General features: G+C 60.5%; 1 protein-coding gene across 5 annotated transcripts in view; it reads right to left on the reverse strand.

Annotated features, from left to right (window-relative positions):
* Positions 1-17,694, reverse strand: part of DCTN1 (dynactin subunit 1) — a 125,793-nt gene that overhangs the window by 6,847 nt on the left and 101,252 nt on the right. For 4 of the 5 annotated variants that reach the window (XM_083367468.1, XM_083367467.1, XM_083367466.1 and 1 more), the window contains 11 exons: positions 13,779-13,796; positions 7,446-7,466; positions 4,922-5,113; positions 3,757-3,954; positions 3,277-3,481; positions 2,665-2,743; positions 2,249-2,408; positions 2,040-2,144; positions 1,662-1,853; positions 1,265-1,381; positions 363-515 (listed from right to left, as the gene is read on the reverse strand). In XM_083367468.1, coding sequence (XP_083223594.1) covers positions 363-515; positions 1,265-1,381; positions 1,662-1,853; positions 2,040-2,144; positions 2,249-2,408; positions 2,665-2,743; positions 3,277-3,481; positions 3,757-3,954; positions 4,922-5,113; positions 7,446-7,466; positions 13,779-13,796 — 1,440 coding nt within the window. The remainder of the gene's footprint in view (positions 1-362; positions 516-1,264; positions 1,382-1,661; positions 1,854-2,039; positions 2,145-2,248; positions 2,409-2,664; positions 2,744-3,276; positions 3,482-3,756; positions 3,955-4,921; positions 5,114-7,445; positions 7,467-13,778; positions 13,797-17,694) is intronic. The other variant, XM_083367464.1, reaches the window with a different exon arrangement.

Consider the following 17,694-nt stretch of genomic DNA (forward strand, 5'->3'; position numbering starts at 1 on the left):
TAAAAGGAGCTACTCGGCACAGTTTACTACCGGACTATTCACGATACTCTTCTGCTTTGTGACACGTCTATTTTTGCTGAAAAGTGTGAAAATATTCATTTGCCTATTCAAAGCAGGTTGAAACCTCGCCGACTGTGATTAACGGTTCTTCCCTAAGCGGGGTCTGAGTTTCTGGGGACTCGGACTGCGATTAACGACCCCGTTAAAACCAGAGGCGGAGGGGATTCTGAACTGTACTGAAATGTGAACTCAGTTCAGGAAGGGGAACGTCTGGGTGAAAAAGGTCGCCTATCGTGCAGCCCGACCCAAAGGGATCCGAAGGAAGGAAAGCCTGGCGCCCGTCGCCAGGCGCTCTCGGGTACCTTGCCCACCAGCCGGGGAAGCAGCAGCAGCACCAGCACGCAGTCGTGGTCCCCGCCGTGGCGCAGGAAGCTGTCGGGCAGGAAGGAGGTGAGCAGGGAGACCTGCCGGCTGGCCTGCTGCACCTCCATCTGGCGCAGCTCCATTTCGATGGCCTGCAAGGCAAGAGCGCTCCGATGGGGGGGGTCCTCGGCAGCCCCCGACTCAGGGACAGCCCCTTTGGGCGGCCTTCTCTGCTTCCAGCTGCGGGGGTCCCCGGAAGGGGCCTGGCCTCAACTCTGCCCCCCGCCCGCTTTCACCCTCAACCCCGGCAGATCCAGGGGAAACACGCCACCAGGTGACTTGAGGGGAGCCCCCCCCCAGGGATGAAGGCCAGGAGCCGAACGGGAAGATGCCGCGCAGACAGAGAAGAAAGCGGGACCAACTGCCGACTGGGGCCTTGGTAGGAAAGGAAAAGAATCGAGAACGTGCCCAGAAAGGTCTGGAGGTTCCAGGCCAGTTTTAAGAGGCGTTGGGGGGAGACCGAGGGGCCCTCGGAGCCGGGGGGGGGGGTTTGCCACTTGCAGACGCTTCGCGACCCAACTACGCCACCCCATCAGGGCAGGCGAAGGGCGAGGCTGGCAGGGCAGCCCCTCGCACTGAAGACCTGACCCAGCTGGACAGCGAAACGCAGACCGGCGGCTCAGAGGGCGCCAGGAGCCCCCGGTCCGGCCCTCCCGGACGGGGAGGAAGGAAGGAAGCGGCTGGGAGCAAAGCAAGAGTGGGGCCCGGCAGGGTGACAGGCTGAGGCCCGGAGCCCCTACTTTCCCGGGTGCCTCAGGGCGCACCCCCTCCCCACAGAACAGCTACCATCCACCCTCTCCAGCCGCGGTGGGGGGTCCCGGGGAGGCTGGGCCCGCCCTACCTTGGCGTGAGCTTTTGTCTCGGCAAACTTAATCTTGAAATCGAACATTTCGGGCGGTGGCTGCTGCTGCCTCTCCACAGAGGCCTCTTGCTGGCTCATCAGCTCTCGGTTGGCGTCCTGCGGGGCGGGAAGGCAGCCTCAGCACAGGGGCCTCCTGGCCCGGCCTCCGCCCAGGGCAGCAGCGATCCTGCGACCGCCTCGGCTGGAAGACCCCCGACGGGCTGGGCTTAAAGGAACGCCCGTTACTCTGTGTCTTGCCTTCTCAGCCACTCCAAGCTGGGGGCTGAAATAATCCAGGCAGCCGAAGGGCAGGAACCAAGCCTGGCCCCTGGGCCGGCCCCCGCCCCTCGCCCCTCCACCGCCCCCCCCCCCACGGCCGCCTCCACGCCCCTGGCACCTGCAGGTGGGCCGTCAGCTCTCGATACTTCTTGATGGTCTGCTGGTAGTCGGCCACCGTCTCCTGCGCCGCCTCCACCCGCTTCTCCGACTCGCGGACTCGGGCCGTGGCCATGTCCAGCTGCTCCCGCAGCTCCAGCTCCGTCTCGCGGGCGTTCTCCTGCAGCTCGTCGTTCATCTCGTTCATGGCTTCCTGGGGGGGGGAACGCAGTGGATCGCTAGGGCGCTCCAAGCAAGCTCCGCCCCCCTTTTCACCAGGGAGAGGAAAGGCAGCAGGCTCTCCCCGGCATCTCTCTGGGCCGGCCGGGCCAGGGGAGCCCACCGGCCCCTCCCTCACCATCCCCTCCCCCACGCCGGCCTCCGTCCCGCTCGCTCTCACCAGGTCGCCCACCGTCTCGCGGAGCTCGCGGACCTTCTCCTCCAGGTCGAGGTTCCTCTCGGTCAGCGTCTCCACCATCTCCTCGGCCCCCAGGGCAGCATCCACCTGGGAGGGGAGGGCGGGTCAGGGGGTGCAGGAGAACCGCCGCCGGCCCCAGAGCACAAGGGAAGGGGGGGCTGGGCCCGGCCTGAGGCCCCCAGCCGACTTGCCTGCTCCTTCAGCTCATCGACGGTCCCCTCGGCCTGCTTCAGCTCCTCCTGCAGCTTGTCCTTCTGCTGGCGCAGGGCCTCCAGCTCCGCGTTCTTCTTCTCCATGTGCTTCTGAAGCTTCACGTGCTCCTGCTTCTCCGAGGCAGACAGGTCCCGCATCCTTTCCGGGCGAAAAGGGGCCGGGGTCACCCCAAGCCAGAGAGGGGAGAGCCTCTTGCCCTGGCTGAGAAAGGCCCCCGGGCAGAAGGCCCCTCGTCCGTCCCCCACCCAGCCTCCTCCAGCTTCTCTGGGAGCCTTCCCGTTCCTCCTGCAACATCCAGACGGAAGGAAGGAAGGAAGGAAGGAAGGAAGGAAGGAAGGAAGGAAGGAAGGAGGAGGAAGAGGCCGCTGATCTCTCCGACAGCCGGTGGGCCCACCTCACAAGGGCCTCCTTCAGGCGGCCATTCTGCTCTTCCAGCTGCTTGACGTGGTAACTGGAGGCGGCTCCTTCAGAACCTACAGAATTGACAACCACACACAAACGCCAGGTTCACAGAGCAGCTAAAATGCGGCTGATGTTGTCTGCCTATTTAAATTTCGGGGTCTTGATCATTTTGGGGTCTGTCATTCCCCTGTCTCCAGCTCCAGAATATTCCTTTTCTCGGATCAAGCGAGGTAGAATCCATAGATTTGTGAAAAGCGTTTATGATTTTGGCCTTTTGTTTGGAACCCTTTGGTACTTTTGTCAAGCTATCTCGCGTGACCCTTCAACCCCTTCCTAGCTGGGCCGGGTCAGGAGTCCAGCCCCCCCCCCCCCGGCCTTGGCTGCTGCCTTCGTCGCCCACTCTTTCAGAGGCTTCCGGGTGGCTCCCGGCAGAGCGGGGGGGGGGGAGAAGCCCCCCGAAACGGCCCCTTTGGGGGAAGGAGGCAAAGGGGAGACGGGGCGACCGTTCCTGAGGCCACAGCCGAGAGGAGCCGGTGACCCTCCGGGGCCACCTCCTCCCCAGCTCCTCCGCAGCCCGGCCAGTCGGAGGCCCCGCCGAGCTCACCCTTCTCTTCGATCTCGTGCTTCAGGATCTCCAGGTCCATGGAGATATCCTCCACCTTCTCCTTCAAGGAGTCCACCTCCTGCTGCAGGGACTCGGCCCGCTCCTCGGCCATCTCCTTGTCCAGGGTCGCCATCTCGATGGCGTCGGCGGTGTCGGCCATCTCCTCTACGTAGCGGTCTTTGGCCTCCAGGGCCTCTCTGGCTTCCTGCAAGGGCAGGGAGGAAGCGGCCCCTGAATCACAGGCACAGCCGGCCTTGTCTTGGGGCCCTGGCGCCTGACCCCCGACCGGCAGCTGTCAGTCGGGTCAAGGCAGCTTTGGGAAACCCTTTCTCTGAGGGGGGGGAGAGATGTGGCCCTCGGGGGCTGCCAAGCCAAAGGGCGGCCAGCCGGCAGATCGCAAGGAAGGTCCGTCCAGGCCCACGTCCGGCGTCTCCCTGCCCCCCTCCCCCCGGGGCTTCCCCCGAAAGCCGAGCAGCCCACCTTTTTGGCCTCCTTCAGGCGCTTCTGGAGCTCCGCCTGCTGCTCCTGCATCTTGCTCTTCCACTCCTGGACCTGCTCCAGCTGGATCTTGTACTTCTCCAGCTCCTTCAGCTTGGCCTTGTCTTCGTTCCGCTTCATCTTGAGCGTCTCCAGCTTCTCCTCCAGGTCTCGCACCTGCCCACGCAGGGACTCCTCCTCCTGCCAGGCAGAGCCAGAGACCCCCTCAGGCAGGGCTCCCCCCACCCCAGCGCCGGATTACCCCGTCCAGCCAAATTCCAGGGAACTGGTTTTAGGGAGGAGTGGGATCTTTCCTCAAATAAAACAAGCGTCCCGTGCTTGTAATAAAAATACTTTCATTTCAGCAAGGCCTCCCCAAGCATAATGATAGTTTCTTTGGGGCGAATGTCATTCTGCATCCCGAGTTGCCATGCTGGCCACTCACACGATCAACAGAACCACCAAATGTGTGCAGCCATCTTTGGTAGAAAGTGACAGGTTGATTCTTTCTCATCAGCCAGCCCGTCAGTCTCCGGGCTGTTGACTGGCCTGCGTTTAACGCCTGCTTTGGCACGGGCTCTGCTTGGGGGGGGGGGGGGGGTCGAGAGCCGAACTGAGGAGGAGGAATCTGACCTGGGCACCGAGCTGAGGGCAAACTGACCACTGGGAGAAGGCAGAGGCCGCCTCTGAGGAAGGGAGCCTCAGAGGCGCCAAGGCGGCATTGAGGGATTTTTGTGGGAAGGATCCAGCCTGACTAGTGGATCCTTGGATTTTACAGCAGGGAGATCTGCCTGTGAGGGTCTGCAAGAAAAGGCCCCAGAGGGGAGACCCTCTGCCTTCCCCCCTCAGCCACACGCAAGAGCGGGGTTTCTGAGGCTGCTAGCTGGGCCTGGCTCGGCTTGACCGCAGGCAAGAAGGCTGCTTCCAGGAGTGCCGATTCAGGCCTTCGGCCCCGGCTGCCCGCTTGCAAGGGTCTGATGCCAGAGGAGGGCATCCAGGGCTTGGCCACCCTCCTGGTTGCCCTTGCCTCACCAGCAATGCCCGAATCCTGCATCCGGGGCATCTGGAGGCTGCAGCCGGTCGCGACGTCCCAAGAAGCCTGTTGCAAATGTGCAACCGGACCCCCCCGCCCCCCCTCCTGCCAAGTAGCAGACTGGGGTCCCCTCACCTTTGTTGGAGACAGGATTGCCGGAGGAGCCGCCGGGGATGCCAGAGCCGGGATGGGCACCACGGGGGCAGCCAAGGGGGTCTGTGCAGGGGTGCTTGGCTCACTGCTGCTCATTTCACCAGCCGAGGCCGAGGCCGAGCCGGAGAGCCCCGCGGTGCTGCTGGATGTGGCCGAACTGCCGGTCCGGGTGGGCTGCAAGGAAGAGGAAGGGTGAGGAGGGCTTTCTCCCTGGAAGAGGTCTGCCAGGCTGGCCACCGGCCTCGGCCTTTGTGGGTGGCACTGCAGAGCCACTCGCGGCTTCTGGAAAAAATGCCAAGGCACTGAGGGCTCCGGCGATCTGCAAAAGCCAAAACCTTTAAATGTTACAGTTGGCTGCTCTAAAGGAGGCAGCAGAGTAGCTGCAGACAGGCCTCGGTGGCCCCTGGGGGGGTGGGGGTGGGGGGAGGGGGCTGGCAAGACGTCTGTGATTTCCCCTCCCCCTGCTGGGAACCTCCACCTGGCCCGGAGTTACAGGGATGCCCCGGTGAGCCAGGGGGTCCAGGGTGCTGCTTCGTGCTTTGGGGCGTCCCCCTCTCCTCTAGTTCTCCGTGTGGCGGGGGCAAAATCCCCACGGGGGGGCTTAAACCGAGCCCTCAGGCTGGTCCTTCTGCTGAAGCGGCTCAGAGCCCTCATCCCCTAAGACCCCGCTGTCTGTCCACCCCACCCCCCCACCCCACCCCCGGGTTGCCACTCTATCAAATCGAGTGTAGAAGGAGAAAATTATAAAACACGGGGAGATTAATTTTATCACGTAAGTGCATAAACACTAAATCTTCAGTGTCTTTACTAACCACTTGGAGGAGAAGATGGAAGGAAAACCAATCAAACTTGGCAGATGACCAACTGGGTGGGACAGTGAACACCCAAAAAAAGAATAACACTAAAATGGGCCTTCAAGGTTACCAAAATACAGCGGAGCAGAAAGGGAAGCAGCAGAGGCCGAGCAGAGTCATTTCACCGAGATCGTTGCCTGCAAATTGGTGGATGAGGCCGCAGTAGGAGAGGGTTGAACAACAAAGGAAAGCAAACACCATTTTAGGGTGTCTTTTTCCCAACTGGGGGAGTTCAATTGTCCTAACTTGTATTTATTCTGCTCAGGCCCCACCTGGAGTGCCGGGGGGGGTCTTCTTCCCTAACAGCCCCCCCCCCTGGGCGACTGGGACGGAGCCCGGGCCCTTGTGCCCGAAGGGGGGGGAGTGCAGCAGAGACAGAGCCCCCCCCCCGTGCCTTGTGCCGACTCCCGCAGCCAGCAGGCGGAGTGGGCACTGCTCTGGCCAAGGGCCCGATTCGGAGGCCCTTTGCTTTCCTCCTTTCCCCCAAATCACACCCAATTCCACGGGAAGGAAGGAATCCCTCGTGGAGGCCTTTGGAGCTGCTGCCCAGGATGCAGTCGGGCAAAGGGGGGGGGGCAGGAGCCCCCAGGAGCTCAGGGAAAGAAACAGGGGAGCCCCCCCCACGGATCGGGCAGGGAAAAGGGGAGGTGGGAGGGCTGAGCTTTCAGCCTTGAAGGCTCCTCTTAACGGAGCCCTGAAGTTGAACTACTTTATCAAGTTACCTTTCCTGGTTTACCTGGGAGAGCTGACAAAACCAGAAGGAACTAAAGACTACAATTCGAGGAGAAAAATAAAATTCAGTGAGATCTTACTAATGCCGAATATTTTAACACTGGAAATATTCAAGGATACGTTTGAACGATGGACCCGGCAGTTAGTTTTAACAGGGCCTGCCTCTGCCGTACACAGACTGACTGTGTATAAAAGAGAAGGGAAAGGATTTTCCGGACAAGATCGAGACTGATCTGAAGGTAGATTTAAAAATCACGGGCCGCAAGAACCACGTGAAAAAAGTTGCCACGTTGGACATGCAAACCATCTCGACTGGAGTAATTAAGCGAGAGAGGTGAGCAACAAAGCGAGCGAGAGAGACCGGGACAATATTCCTACGCTGGACTTGCAAAAGAGGCTCAGCTCTGAAGGCCTCTGCGAGGGTCGGGGAGGAGGAAGGAAGGGAACCAACTTCTAGGGCTTCACTTGAAGGGACTGGAGATGCAGGTTGTCGGAAGGAAAAGGAAGGACTGCGAAGTTGGCTTATTTGATCAAGGATAACGATGAAACGAGCCAATCCGCGGGAGACGGGCAGTTAAGAATTACAAAGCTTGACTAAATAAAAATAGACCCGTTGTTATCGCTCTGGTAACCCTAAAGGGACTTTTGCTGGTTAAGACCGAAAGAGGGTTTAGGGATTTGTTTACGGGGAAGAGATGAGATACGGGAAGAGACGGCAGTAAATTGCTTTATACTTGCGATGAAGGAAGGGGGAAGTAACTTTGTTTTTCTTTTTCTTTACTGTATTCCCATTTTTTTGTTTTCTTTCTAGTTTTCCTGCACTTCTCTTTTTATTCCTTTATTCCATTTTAGCTTGTACAAAATCAGTTAAAAAAAAGAAAATCACCAGGGCGGCCCACCCCCCACCCCGCCCTTCTCACCTTGGGCCTCCTGGCGGCGGTCTGGAGGCCAGCAGGAGCAGAAAGCAGAGGAGGGGGGAGGAGGAGGAGGAGGAGGAGGGAGGAAGAAGAAGGAGTCACACGGGGGAGGAGACGGGAAGAGAGAGACGCAGACGGGCGAAGGCAGCAGCAGCCGAAGGAGAGGGTAAAGTGGGGGGACGACAAGAGAGACAGGAGCGTGATTAGTGCGCGCAGCATCAGCCCACAAACCCACCCAGGACCCCTGCCTCCCCCCCCCCCCCGCAAGCCCCAGCAGCAGCAGAGCCCGAGACGGGCATGAAACCCTCAGACTGGGGGAAACAGCATCCCGTCCACCGATCTCTTGGTGGGTTTGTTGAAGCCGGCCGGCTCTCGGGGGGGGGGGAGAAAGGCCTGGGGCTGACCTGCTGCCTCTCCCCAAGGCCATCGCAAGGCATCTAAGGTGCCTCGGTTTCCCTAGAGGGGGCTGCTCTCTCTCTCTTCTGCCTGGCCCTGGCTCTGGGCTGGCCGGGCTCTCGAGAGCCGGGGCACCAGGGACTGACTGGGCCAAGGACTGACCACCGGAGGACCAGTGGCCGAGCGTGCTCTTCCAGTGGGAGGGGGCTCCAAAGACCCGTCCCACCTCTCTCTCCGGCTGCAGGCAGAAGAGGCTCCCACACCTTCCCCCATCATCCTGGGCCCTTGGTAGGCCATCCTGCAGGGTGGATCAGCCCTCCCAAGTAGAGCCTGGCATTTATGCCGAGATGCCAGTCTAGAGCCAAGCCTTTTGGCAAAGCTCCAGAGATCGGCCTATGGGCCTGGCTCAGCACGCGGGTTCCCAAACCAAGCTGAGCTGGGCCCGGCCGTGTTTATCTGGGCCTGGCTCATGAAACGGGCCGCCCAGTGCCAGGCTCCCCTCGACCAGCACCCGGCCGAAAGCAGCTGAGCCTGCAGGAATTTGATCAAGGATAATGATGAAACAAGCCAATCCAAGGGCTGGGAAGATGAGTGGGGTCGGCCCAGGAGGGGCAGCTGCTGGGCTCTGACCCCCTGATGGCCCCCTCCTCGGGGAAAGCTTGGCTCTCACTTGCCCAAAACCTGCCAGGTGTGCCCCGAGGCTCTGCTCACCCCACCTGCCGAGGGAGGGCCTGTGTGTCCTTGGAGGCGACAACTCTGACTGGCGTTTGCTAGCCGCTCCAGAATTCAGCCCACGGCTATTCTAAGCTTTGCCTTCTTCCAAAAACAACACCTGAGCAGGTTCCGCTAAACCTCAGAAGTGATGGGATGGGAGAAGGGGAGGGGGACTTGGCTTCCTGCTGGAACCCTGCTCAGAACCGGGTCATCTCCGCAGGTGCAACCCAAGCTTTGCCTGGCTTCCCAGGGGCACTGCGGCACCGTGGCCGACCTCGACCCCCGTCCTGCAGCTAGAAGGGGCTCCCCACTGAATGCGAGTGCCAGACGGCCCTTTCCTCTCTCCGGCCGATCGTGCAGATGACCTTCTCACCAGAGAAAAACCATCCGGGAGGTCTCAGGCAGGCCCGCCCGGGGCTAGATCTAGAACCTGCCACCATCATGGCTGCAATACTTCACTCTCTCCCCAAACCCTCTGACAAGTGGTGTCACAAGCTGTGAAATCCAATTCTGCCTGGACTGGCCTTCCATCTCATGGTAGCGGTGGCTCCCCTGACAGGATAAATCAGGACAGCCACCTGCTCTGCGACGGAGGCGAGAATGTGCTCCAACTCTGGACGCTCTCCCAGGCGCTCCAGAAGCTCCTAAAACGGCACGAAAAGCAGGACTTAACCGCGGGAGGAAAGGACACGAAGCAGAAAACGGATCCGGCGTCCTTGGTACAGTTTGCAGCACGGGCTCCTAGCAAGGATGAAATTCAGCTTAGTCCAATACTCAACCGGAATCTTGACCGAGACGGGCCAGGAGGATCTGCTGTGGCCAGAACCCTCCAAAGCTGGGAAAACAGCAGGATCTCCTGATCCCTGGGCCAGAAGTGACTCGGCGCCGGGAAAGAGCTCCAGCCAAGTGCCCGAAGGCCACACCTGACTTTGGGGGACAAGGAGGGAAGCTCCGTGCACTGACCGACTCCTTCCACACTGGGCCCAGCCTCCGCGGGCACCTTCGGACCACCCACGCAGACCTTGCTTCCACCTCTGGACCACCTGCTCTGAAACACGCCTCCATTTTAGGCCGAGGGTCGCCAGGCGATGAGGTGGACCTCCCCAGAATTTCCCAACAGTCTGTAGATCTACTCAGAGCAACTCTGTAGGATCCTTCCACGTCAGGGGGGCAAAAAAGGCGCCTCTAAAACAGCTTCTCCGAGTCATCTGGAATGCAGGAAGAGGATCACCTCTCACACTCCACCTCCCCTTCGAGCTACCCCAGCTATAGGGGGCTCAGTCTGGGGGCCTTGGATCCAAAGGGAACGCAGAGGGATGCTTAGGGATGCCGCTCTGCTCGCAATGCCCAAAGGGAGGGAAGGCAGCCGGCACCTGACTGTGCTCGTCCTCAGTTGGATCCGGCCTAACCTCGCACTCAGCACACGTTCCAAGTCTTGAATCTGATCCAGCGCATACAGCAGGGAGAGACAAGTGCGCAAAAAATGCCACAGCCACCCACAAACATCCTAAGTCACCAGGCATAACTCAAGACACTCGTCTTGATGTTTGAGGAAAAGCAATTCAATAATCCAGATGTTTCTGTTTTGGTGCCACAAGTGGACTATCCTGCCCCAGCACACGGCTTCAAGACAACCATCCAAAATGTGGAGCTTTGCCTTCATCACAGGCCGTTGCAGTCTAGGATGCCACGAAGAGGCCAATTTTGGACTTCCTTCTGAGTCCTCCGGCCTCCCTTTCCAAGGCTCCTGGGCCTCTCCCATCATCTCAACAGGGCTTGAAAGGAGGAGGAGGAGGAGGAGGAGGAGGAGGAGGAGGAGGAGGAGGAGGAGGAGGAGGAGGAGGAGGAGGAGGAGGAGAACCAGCGTGTGGACAGGCAGCTCAGGGCAAACTCTGGGCTGTGGCGAGGATCACAAGCCCAGAAAGCTTTCAGATCCAGGGAGAGGCCAGACGTGGCTGCAGGACTCGTGGCACCTGGCAGCAGCGGTGAAATCTTCACAGGACACAAGGCAGCTCGGTGAGCTCAAAGGAGCAGAGCGGAGCGAGGACCTTGGCCTCCTCACGGAGGGTCAGACAGACGACGTCTCCAGCTCTGCACCCCAGGGAGCACCGGAGTCTGGCTGGGGATGGCTGCAGAGGGGCTCCTTTCAAATTTCTGCAAATGGAGTATCCTGGCTGGGGACCCCCCAGCAGCAAAGCACAGGACAGGTGGTGGGATCAACCATTCAGAGCGCAGGATGTGTACCTCTGCGCGAAGCGCGGCTGGGATTCGGGAGGTGTGCGCGTGGGCGCTTGTGCAGCCGCCTGCAACCCCCACTTACCCCTCAAGCCTTCGGCTGGGTAGGGATGTGGCAAGGCCTTGGGGGGGTTGCAAGCACCTCCAAATCAGCCTTAAGAGAGCCGTTCTTCAAAAGGGGATCAGGCCCCATGGCTGTGAGAATATACACGGCTTTCTTCTGCCCTCCAAGCCAAGATTCATCACGATCTCAAAATGCAACCAATATCTGTTGCCGCATCTTGAACAGCTGCTTTCTCAGCTCTCCTCTGCTGCAGAACGGCGCTCCCTAAACGGAGAAGCAGTTCCAGGGATGCCCAGGGCCTTCCTCGTGCAGGGGGGGCAGCAGACAGGTAAGGGGGGGGCTTCCTTCCCCTCCTGAAGACCAGGGCAGCCGTGCTTTGTCCGTGGAGATCCTCAGCCATCCGGGCCACAGTTCTCCCAAAGGTGCTTTTTCACCTCTGGGGCAGCCGGGCTTTGCTTTAAAATTATAACCAGAAATTTGGGGCAGCGCTGGAAGAATGATTGTCTCTCATTGTTTTTTCCTTCTCTTTACTGAGGCTCCTTTGTTCATTGCAATTCACCCAGGGTGCATCTCTCTCCCGTCGGCAGAGAGTCTCTGGGCCCAGAGGGGCCCGGCCAGCTCAGCAGAAGGCCAGTCCCTGGGGCAGGCGGCCGGAGGGCGGCCCTTGGCCCTTTTCGTTGCAGGGAGACGCTGAAGAGGAAAGACTGGATCCCGCCCGTCTCTCTGACCTCATCCTGTCTTCCTGCCCGTCCCATCCCATCTGCCCTGAAATCGCGGCCAGGGACGGCTGTTCCCGACCGGGAAACCAACAGTGGCTGTCCTGCCTTGCTGGAAAACAGCAAGTCAGAAGCAAGTCACAGCCAGGGACTTGTGGGCGTGAAAGGCTTGGATGAAAATACTGGGGGGGGGGAAATAAGGTTCCCGCCAAGGAACAAACAAGCTGCTGCTGGGAGTAAACACAATTTACTGAAAATGAGTGCAAATGTAAATGAGACACAAGACAACTCTGGCTAAGCTAAAATTTGGACCTGATAAACCGCATTTCAATTTTCTTTAAATTTCTTTTATTCCAAAGAGCCTTGGGAGGTCCCCACTACCAAATTTCTTTCAGAGTCTCAGCATTTCTAAAACTGGCTGTGTTCTTTAGGCGTCCCTCTAAACAATAAAAGTACAGAGGAGACATCTCCAGACAAAGATTAGATATGCTTTTCGATTTCAAAGATTGTGGAGCTGATCTGCATTTTAGTCCTTGAAGAGAAGCCGGGGGAAAGAAAATAAATAAGCAGGCCCCGCAGCGAAAAGATTTTAAGCGGAAGAGCTTCTGGACCTCTGTAAGGTTCCGCCAAGGAAGGAAGGAGGCCGTGGGGCTGCCCCAGACAAGCTCTCTCCTCTGGAAGCCCCCAGGGCGATTCCCGCGAGGGGCTTCCTCTTCCCGAGATTAAGGCACTGTCCGCTCTGGCGGCTCATCCAGAGCTCTTCCTCTGCACCCAGGTCTCCAGTCTCAGCTCCTAGGCAACCGTCTCGGCTTGTTTTTAAAAGGTTCCCAAGAGAGCAGGTAACAGAATAACAGAGTTGGAGGAGGGACCTTGGAGATCTTCTAGTCCGACCCCCTGCTCAGGCAGGAAACCCATCCCGTTTCAGACAAAAGGTGGTCCAGTCTTCTCTTAAAAACTCCCAATGTCGGAGCATTCACAACGTCTGGAGGCAAAACTGTCCCAGTGATGAATTGTTTAGATGTGGGCAACCTGCATTTGCTCTCTTTCTGTTCATCGAAAGTCTAATTTCGAGGGATGATTTTGAGCGTGCAGATGCTTCTCCACCACAAAAGCTAAGTTTCTTAAGCCCTCAGAGACGTTCCCAGACATAACTTTCCTTAAGTGGAGGACACACAGAATCAGTTCCCAGACCAAGAGCTTTTGGCCAGCAACAAGGCACCCTCACAGCACCATCAGCCTTAGGGGACGAAAAAGCAAGTCAACAGCAGCCACATCATCAATAAGATGGGAGGTTAAAAACCTTCACGCAGAGAGTGAAGGGCATCCGTCCAAAATGAACTAACTGAGCAGGGGATGGGATGAGATAAATTTTAAGTCCCGAATTTTGGGGTTCCTGTGCAACCTGCAAGATGCACACACCAGAAGCAGATGGTGATCCTCAAGATCCCTTTCAAGTGTTACGGCTCAGCTCAGCCAGGCCCAGCATCTGTGCCTCCCTTCCTCTGCCTCTTGAGGCTGCTGCCATCCAACCCGGCCTGACCATTTTGGGCCCTGTTTATAACTTTTCCTCTGTGGAGGTGGATCCCTTGTGATCCGCTCCACCTGCTGGGAGAGCAGAGAAGGCACTTCCGAAGCTCCTCTGAGCAGGACGGGTCCAGCAGGAGCAACCCAAGCGCCGGTTACTCAGCCCAGGCGCTGCAAGAGAGAGCTTGCCCCCCCTCGCCCCTGGGCCTCACATCCTCAAGCCCAGCCGGTGGGTCTGCAACTGGGGCTGGACTCGGAGGTCCAGTGGGCCGGTCCTAAAGCCAGCGGCCTCTTGGAAGGAAGGAAGGAAGGGCCCCCAAGCAGAGACCTGCAACTGGCTGAAGAGACGGGAAGGAAAATGGCTGATGGGGAAGCCCAAGAGGTTTCAGCAGAGAGGAAGAGGGCAACTCGCAGGCAGCTTTCCCGGGATGGGCCCACTCGTGCCCACCCTGGCCTTGGCAGCCGCACCGCTGCTGCGGGCAACAACAACATGAGCAGGAGGAGGAGGAGAGCACCAACTCCTACGCGAAGGAGGACAGGCAACGAAATGCGACCGGCTGCCTCGGAGTCGAGCGTTCCCCCCTCCACACCGCCTCCATTCCCGTTTCCTCCCCCCGCCCCCCCCCCCAGCCGTGCCAGGCAGAAGGCGCAGCAGCAGCAGCAGCAGCAGCCCGCCTTAGACTGTACCTTCCGTGTGGTGGCAGCCTGTTTCATGGTTGCAGAAGGGAAGGAAGGAGCAGAGAGAGAAGAGGAGAGAGGAAGGGAGAAGAGAAGCAGACAGGAGATTAAACCATTCGCTCAGCCACAACACCACAGCCCCTCCCGGACAGCCTGCTGCAAATGGCTGCAGCCCCGTCTCGCTTCCGGAGCCTCCTGGATGCCAGACCGGTTCCTGGGGCTGGACAGCCGGGGAGCATCCGAGCAGCAGCCAGAGCCACGGGTGGGGGGGGGGGGGCGGGCGGCACATCCCCTCCGCCAGCAGCCTCCAACCACCGCCCCGAATGCTGATTACATCACCACGCCAGAGCCCTCCCCTCCCCTCCCCTCCCCTCCCCGGCTCCTGGCTCCAGAGCTGCGGTGGCGGCGGCAGCGGCTGATGCACCAGAGATGGGCCAGGCGCCTTTCCCCAGAGAGGAGGAGGAGGAGGGGGGAGGGGGATGTGCACCTGGAGCTCGGTTGTCTCCCTCCCCCCAGCCCCTCCCCCCAGGACTCCCTCCAGAGGTTCAAAGGAGCAAGCTAGAGCCTCCTTCCTTGCAGGCTGGGTGCAAAAGTGCCCCCAGGGTCACCCTTCTTCCCTTCTCCGTCCAAGGCTGCAGTGGGGCTGCACCTCTGGGGGGGGGTTCTGGTGTGGTTCCCCCCCACCCTCCTCCCGGGCGAAAGCCCAGCCTTCTGGGAAGGAGAAGGACCGCCGGCTCCTCAGCAGCCCTCCTATTAGCTGTGGGGGGGGGCATACAGCACTACGCCTTTCTTTCTACCTGGAGCAGTCACTAGCTCTTGGCAGAATCTCAAGGGCCAGTGGAAAACCCCCAAGATCACGGGACGTGGCCACTTTTCCCTCCCTCTGGGAAACCCACCTTTCCCGGGGGGGGGGGCACCGCTTTCAGATGCAGGCTCACGCTGCCCCACGCGTCACCCAGGCAGGCGCCCCAGCCAGAGGCTCCTTACCTGTCGGGAAACAGGCCGAGGAGGGGGCCTGCTTCAAAAGGGACGGGGGCTGCTTTGGGGGACGGCCAGGGAACCGACCGAGCACCTCGACAAGGCGAGAGGCTGGCAGGGGTCAAAGGACGAGAGGAGCTAGCAGCCCCAGAGGCTGCTCCATGCCGAACCTCTGGCCCCGAAGGGAGAGCCCCGCCCTGCGCCCAACCTCTGGGCCTGGCACTTCCTGCCACCACCTGCAGGGCCTTCACCCCCGAGGCCCCCCAGGGTGCCCAGGCCCTGCATTCGGGGTCTGCTCCGGGAGTCCATTAAAGGGGGGGGGGGAGGGAGACCAGCAGCTCTCGGCAGGGATGCCAAACTGGGCGTCTCCGAAGGGGAGACGCTGCAGGGCTGGACCAGAAGAAACGGGGCCTCTCCCACAAGCCCCTTCCCCAAAGCCTCCCCCCAAGGGAGGAGAAAGCAGCCCTCGGGCTGGAAAGAAAAAGGGAACGGCCTCTTTCATTTTGCTGCACAAATACAAATGCTTGCCAAGCGCAGGGCATCCTTGACCCACAACCACAATTGCACCCAAAATTTATGTTGCTAAGCCAGACGTTTGTTAACTGGGTTTGGCCCCACTTTACGACCTTTCTTGCCACAAGTCAATCGCTGCAGCTGTTAAATTAGAGACCTGGTTGTTAAGTGGACCCGGCTTGTTAGAAGGTCTAATAGGGGATCGCGTGACACACACACACACACACCCCGGAGGCTGCGACCGTCATAAATACGAGTCAGTTGCCAAGTGTCTGAATTTTGATCACGTGACCCTGGGGGTGACGCGAGGGCCCGAGTGTGAAAGACGTTCACAAGTGACGCTGTAACTTGGAACGGTCACTAAATGAGCTGCTGTAAGTCGGGGACTACCTGCTCTCCCGGAGATCCTTCAGGAGCCCCAATGAAAGCCCCGGAGGAAAGGGGGCCCTGGAGGCGGCCTGCTCCCCTTCCCCTGGCCGGCAAAAGGGCCCATGGCTTCGGCTCTCTGGGCTGCCCCACGTTGAGTTACGTCCCAAGCCCTAAAATCCTCCGAAGGGGCCTTAGGAACAAGAAGCGGGGAGGGAGAGTGGGATTCCCCTGGGAATCGGCCGCTGGAGCAGGGGGGCTGAGCTGGCAAGCGGAGGCGGGGAGGCCCGGCCCCACGGAGGCCCACCTCCCCAGAGAGGCCCATTAGATGCAGCCATGGGGGGGGATGGCACATTATTCCACACTAGAGGGGGGAAGCTGGGGGAGGGGATAGCCAAGAGACAGGGCAAGACGTCGTCAGGGCCCTTCTTCGCCTGTCTACTCCAAAGCACTTCATTCTATGAGAGGCCCCCCGCCCCCACCTGGGCTGCCGGGAAGAGCCCCCCAAAAGGCCTCTGTCCCCGCACAGGCCGGCCTGCCTCTTCCCCGAGGGACCCGCTTAGTGCGCGTAACGGGGCAGAGCGAGGAGTCCGGCGGGAACCACCTGAGCGCCCGACGGGGGGGGGGCCTTCCGGGCCTCCAAGATCGATCAGGGCACCCCGAAAGGGGAGATCGGGGTTCCTGCTTGGAAACCGGCCTTCCCGCAGCCTCAGGTCTGGTTGCCGCTCCTCTCCTGAGGGCCACGCCCAGGAGGTCGCTTTTCTCACCAGAGCTGTGACCTAAAGCCACCTGTCTTCACGTTAACACTCGTCTTCCACAGGCCACCACCCAAGCCCCCCCCCCCCCAGAAACGTGACCCCGGCCTTCCCTCCTTCGGCCTCGCCAGGCCCCTGCGGGCTCCTGGGCGACCCATCAGCCCCTGCGCCTCTCCCAGGCCGGAAGACAGATGGCAGGGCCCGACGGGGGGGGGGAGGGAGGAGGGGGGAGGAGGGAGGGGGGCTCCCCCCCCGCAGCCATCTGTCACCCGCAAGACAGCCGGAGGCACCAACTAATCCAATCAGCAACTTGCCTGGACCGAGAGAGACGGCTCCCAAGAGCCCCCAGCCCCCTTCATGGGGGGGGGGAGATGGACTGGGCTTGGTAGGGATAACATGGGGGGGGCTTTGCCCTGAGGCGAAGGACAAAGACTCCTGGAGCCCCTCCCAGCCTTGTTTTCCCTCCTGGGGTGCACTCCCAGGGGCACCCCGCTCCACCAACCGCCAGCCGTCGGGCAAGCCGAGACCTGTTGCCAGAAGCCAAACAGGGGAGACGTCACTGCGCACGGGGGGGGGGGGGGCGGGGGGGGGGTCTGCCAGGCACTCCTCAAGGCGGAGGAGGACAGAGCCAGGACCAGGTTCGGGCCTCGTGCAAAGCCAGACGGACGGACGGACGGAGGGCGCAAGCAAGCGAGGCATGCAAGCCGAGGAGGCCTCAGGCACATGCAGAGGGAAACAAGCGGAGCGGGAAGGAAGGAAGGAGGCGGCCGTTCTCCCCCACCCGCTGAGTTCGGGGCTCTGGAGCTCCTGGAGCCTGCTGTGTTTGGGGGCCAGGAGGAAGGACCCCCCCCCCCCGCCCGAAGCAGGTAGGGCCTCTCTTGGGGCGGCTGGGGGCCGAGGGAGAGAGGGGAGGGGGGATTCACCTGCCAGGTGCTTTTGCTCGTATGTGGCTGGGACTTTCTGCTTGGGGGGTGGGGGGGTCAGCAGCCCAGCCTCCCCCCCCAAGCCGATCTCAGCAAGAAGGGGCCCTTTCCTTACTGGGCAGCGTGAAGGACGCTTCGGACCCCGTTGCCCAATTCTCCTCCCGTGGCATCTTCACCCCCCCCAGCCCAGCAGTGGGAAGCCCGTCCCCCCTACCGCTGCTTGGGCAGAAGAGCCGAGGGCGAGTCCGGCGCAGGGGCTCCCAGCCTGGCCACTTTTAAGGCCTCCGGATGCCAGGCAGCCACGGATTGTGGGAGCTGGAAGCCCACAAGTCTTAAAGTCGCCCCATTGGGAGCCCCCTGCTCCAGAAGACAGTTCAAGGGCCGAGTTGG

This window comes from Vipera ursinii (genome assembly GCF_947247035.1).
Source record: "Vipera ursinii genome assembly, chromosome: 7".
Classification (NCBI taxonomy): domain Eukaryota; kingdom Metazoa; phylum Chordata; class Lepidosauria; order Squamata; family Viperidae; genus Vipera; species Vipera ursinii.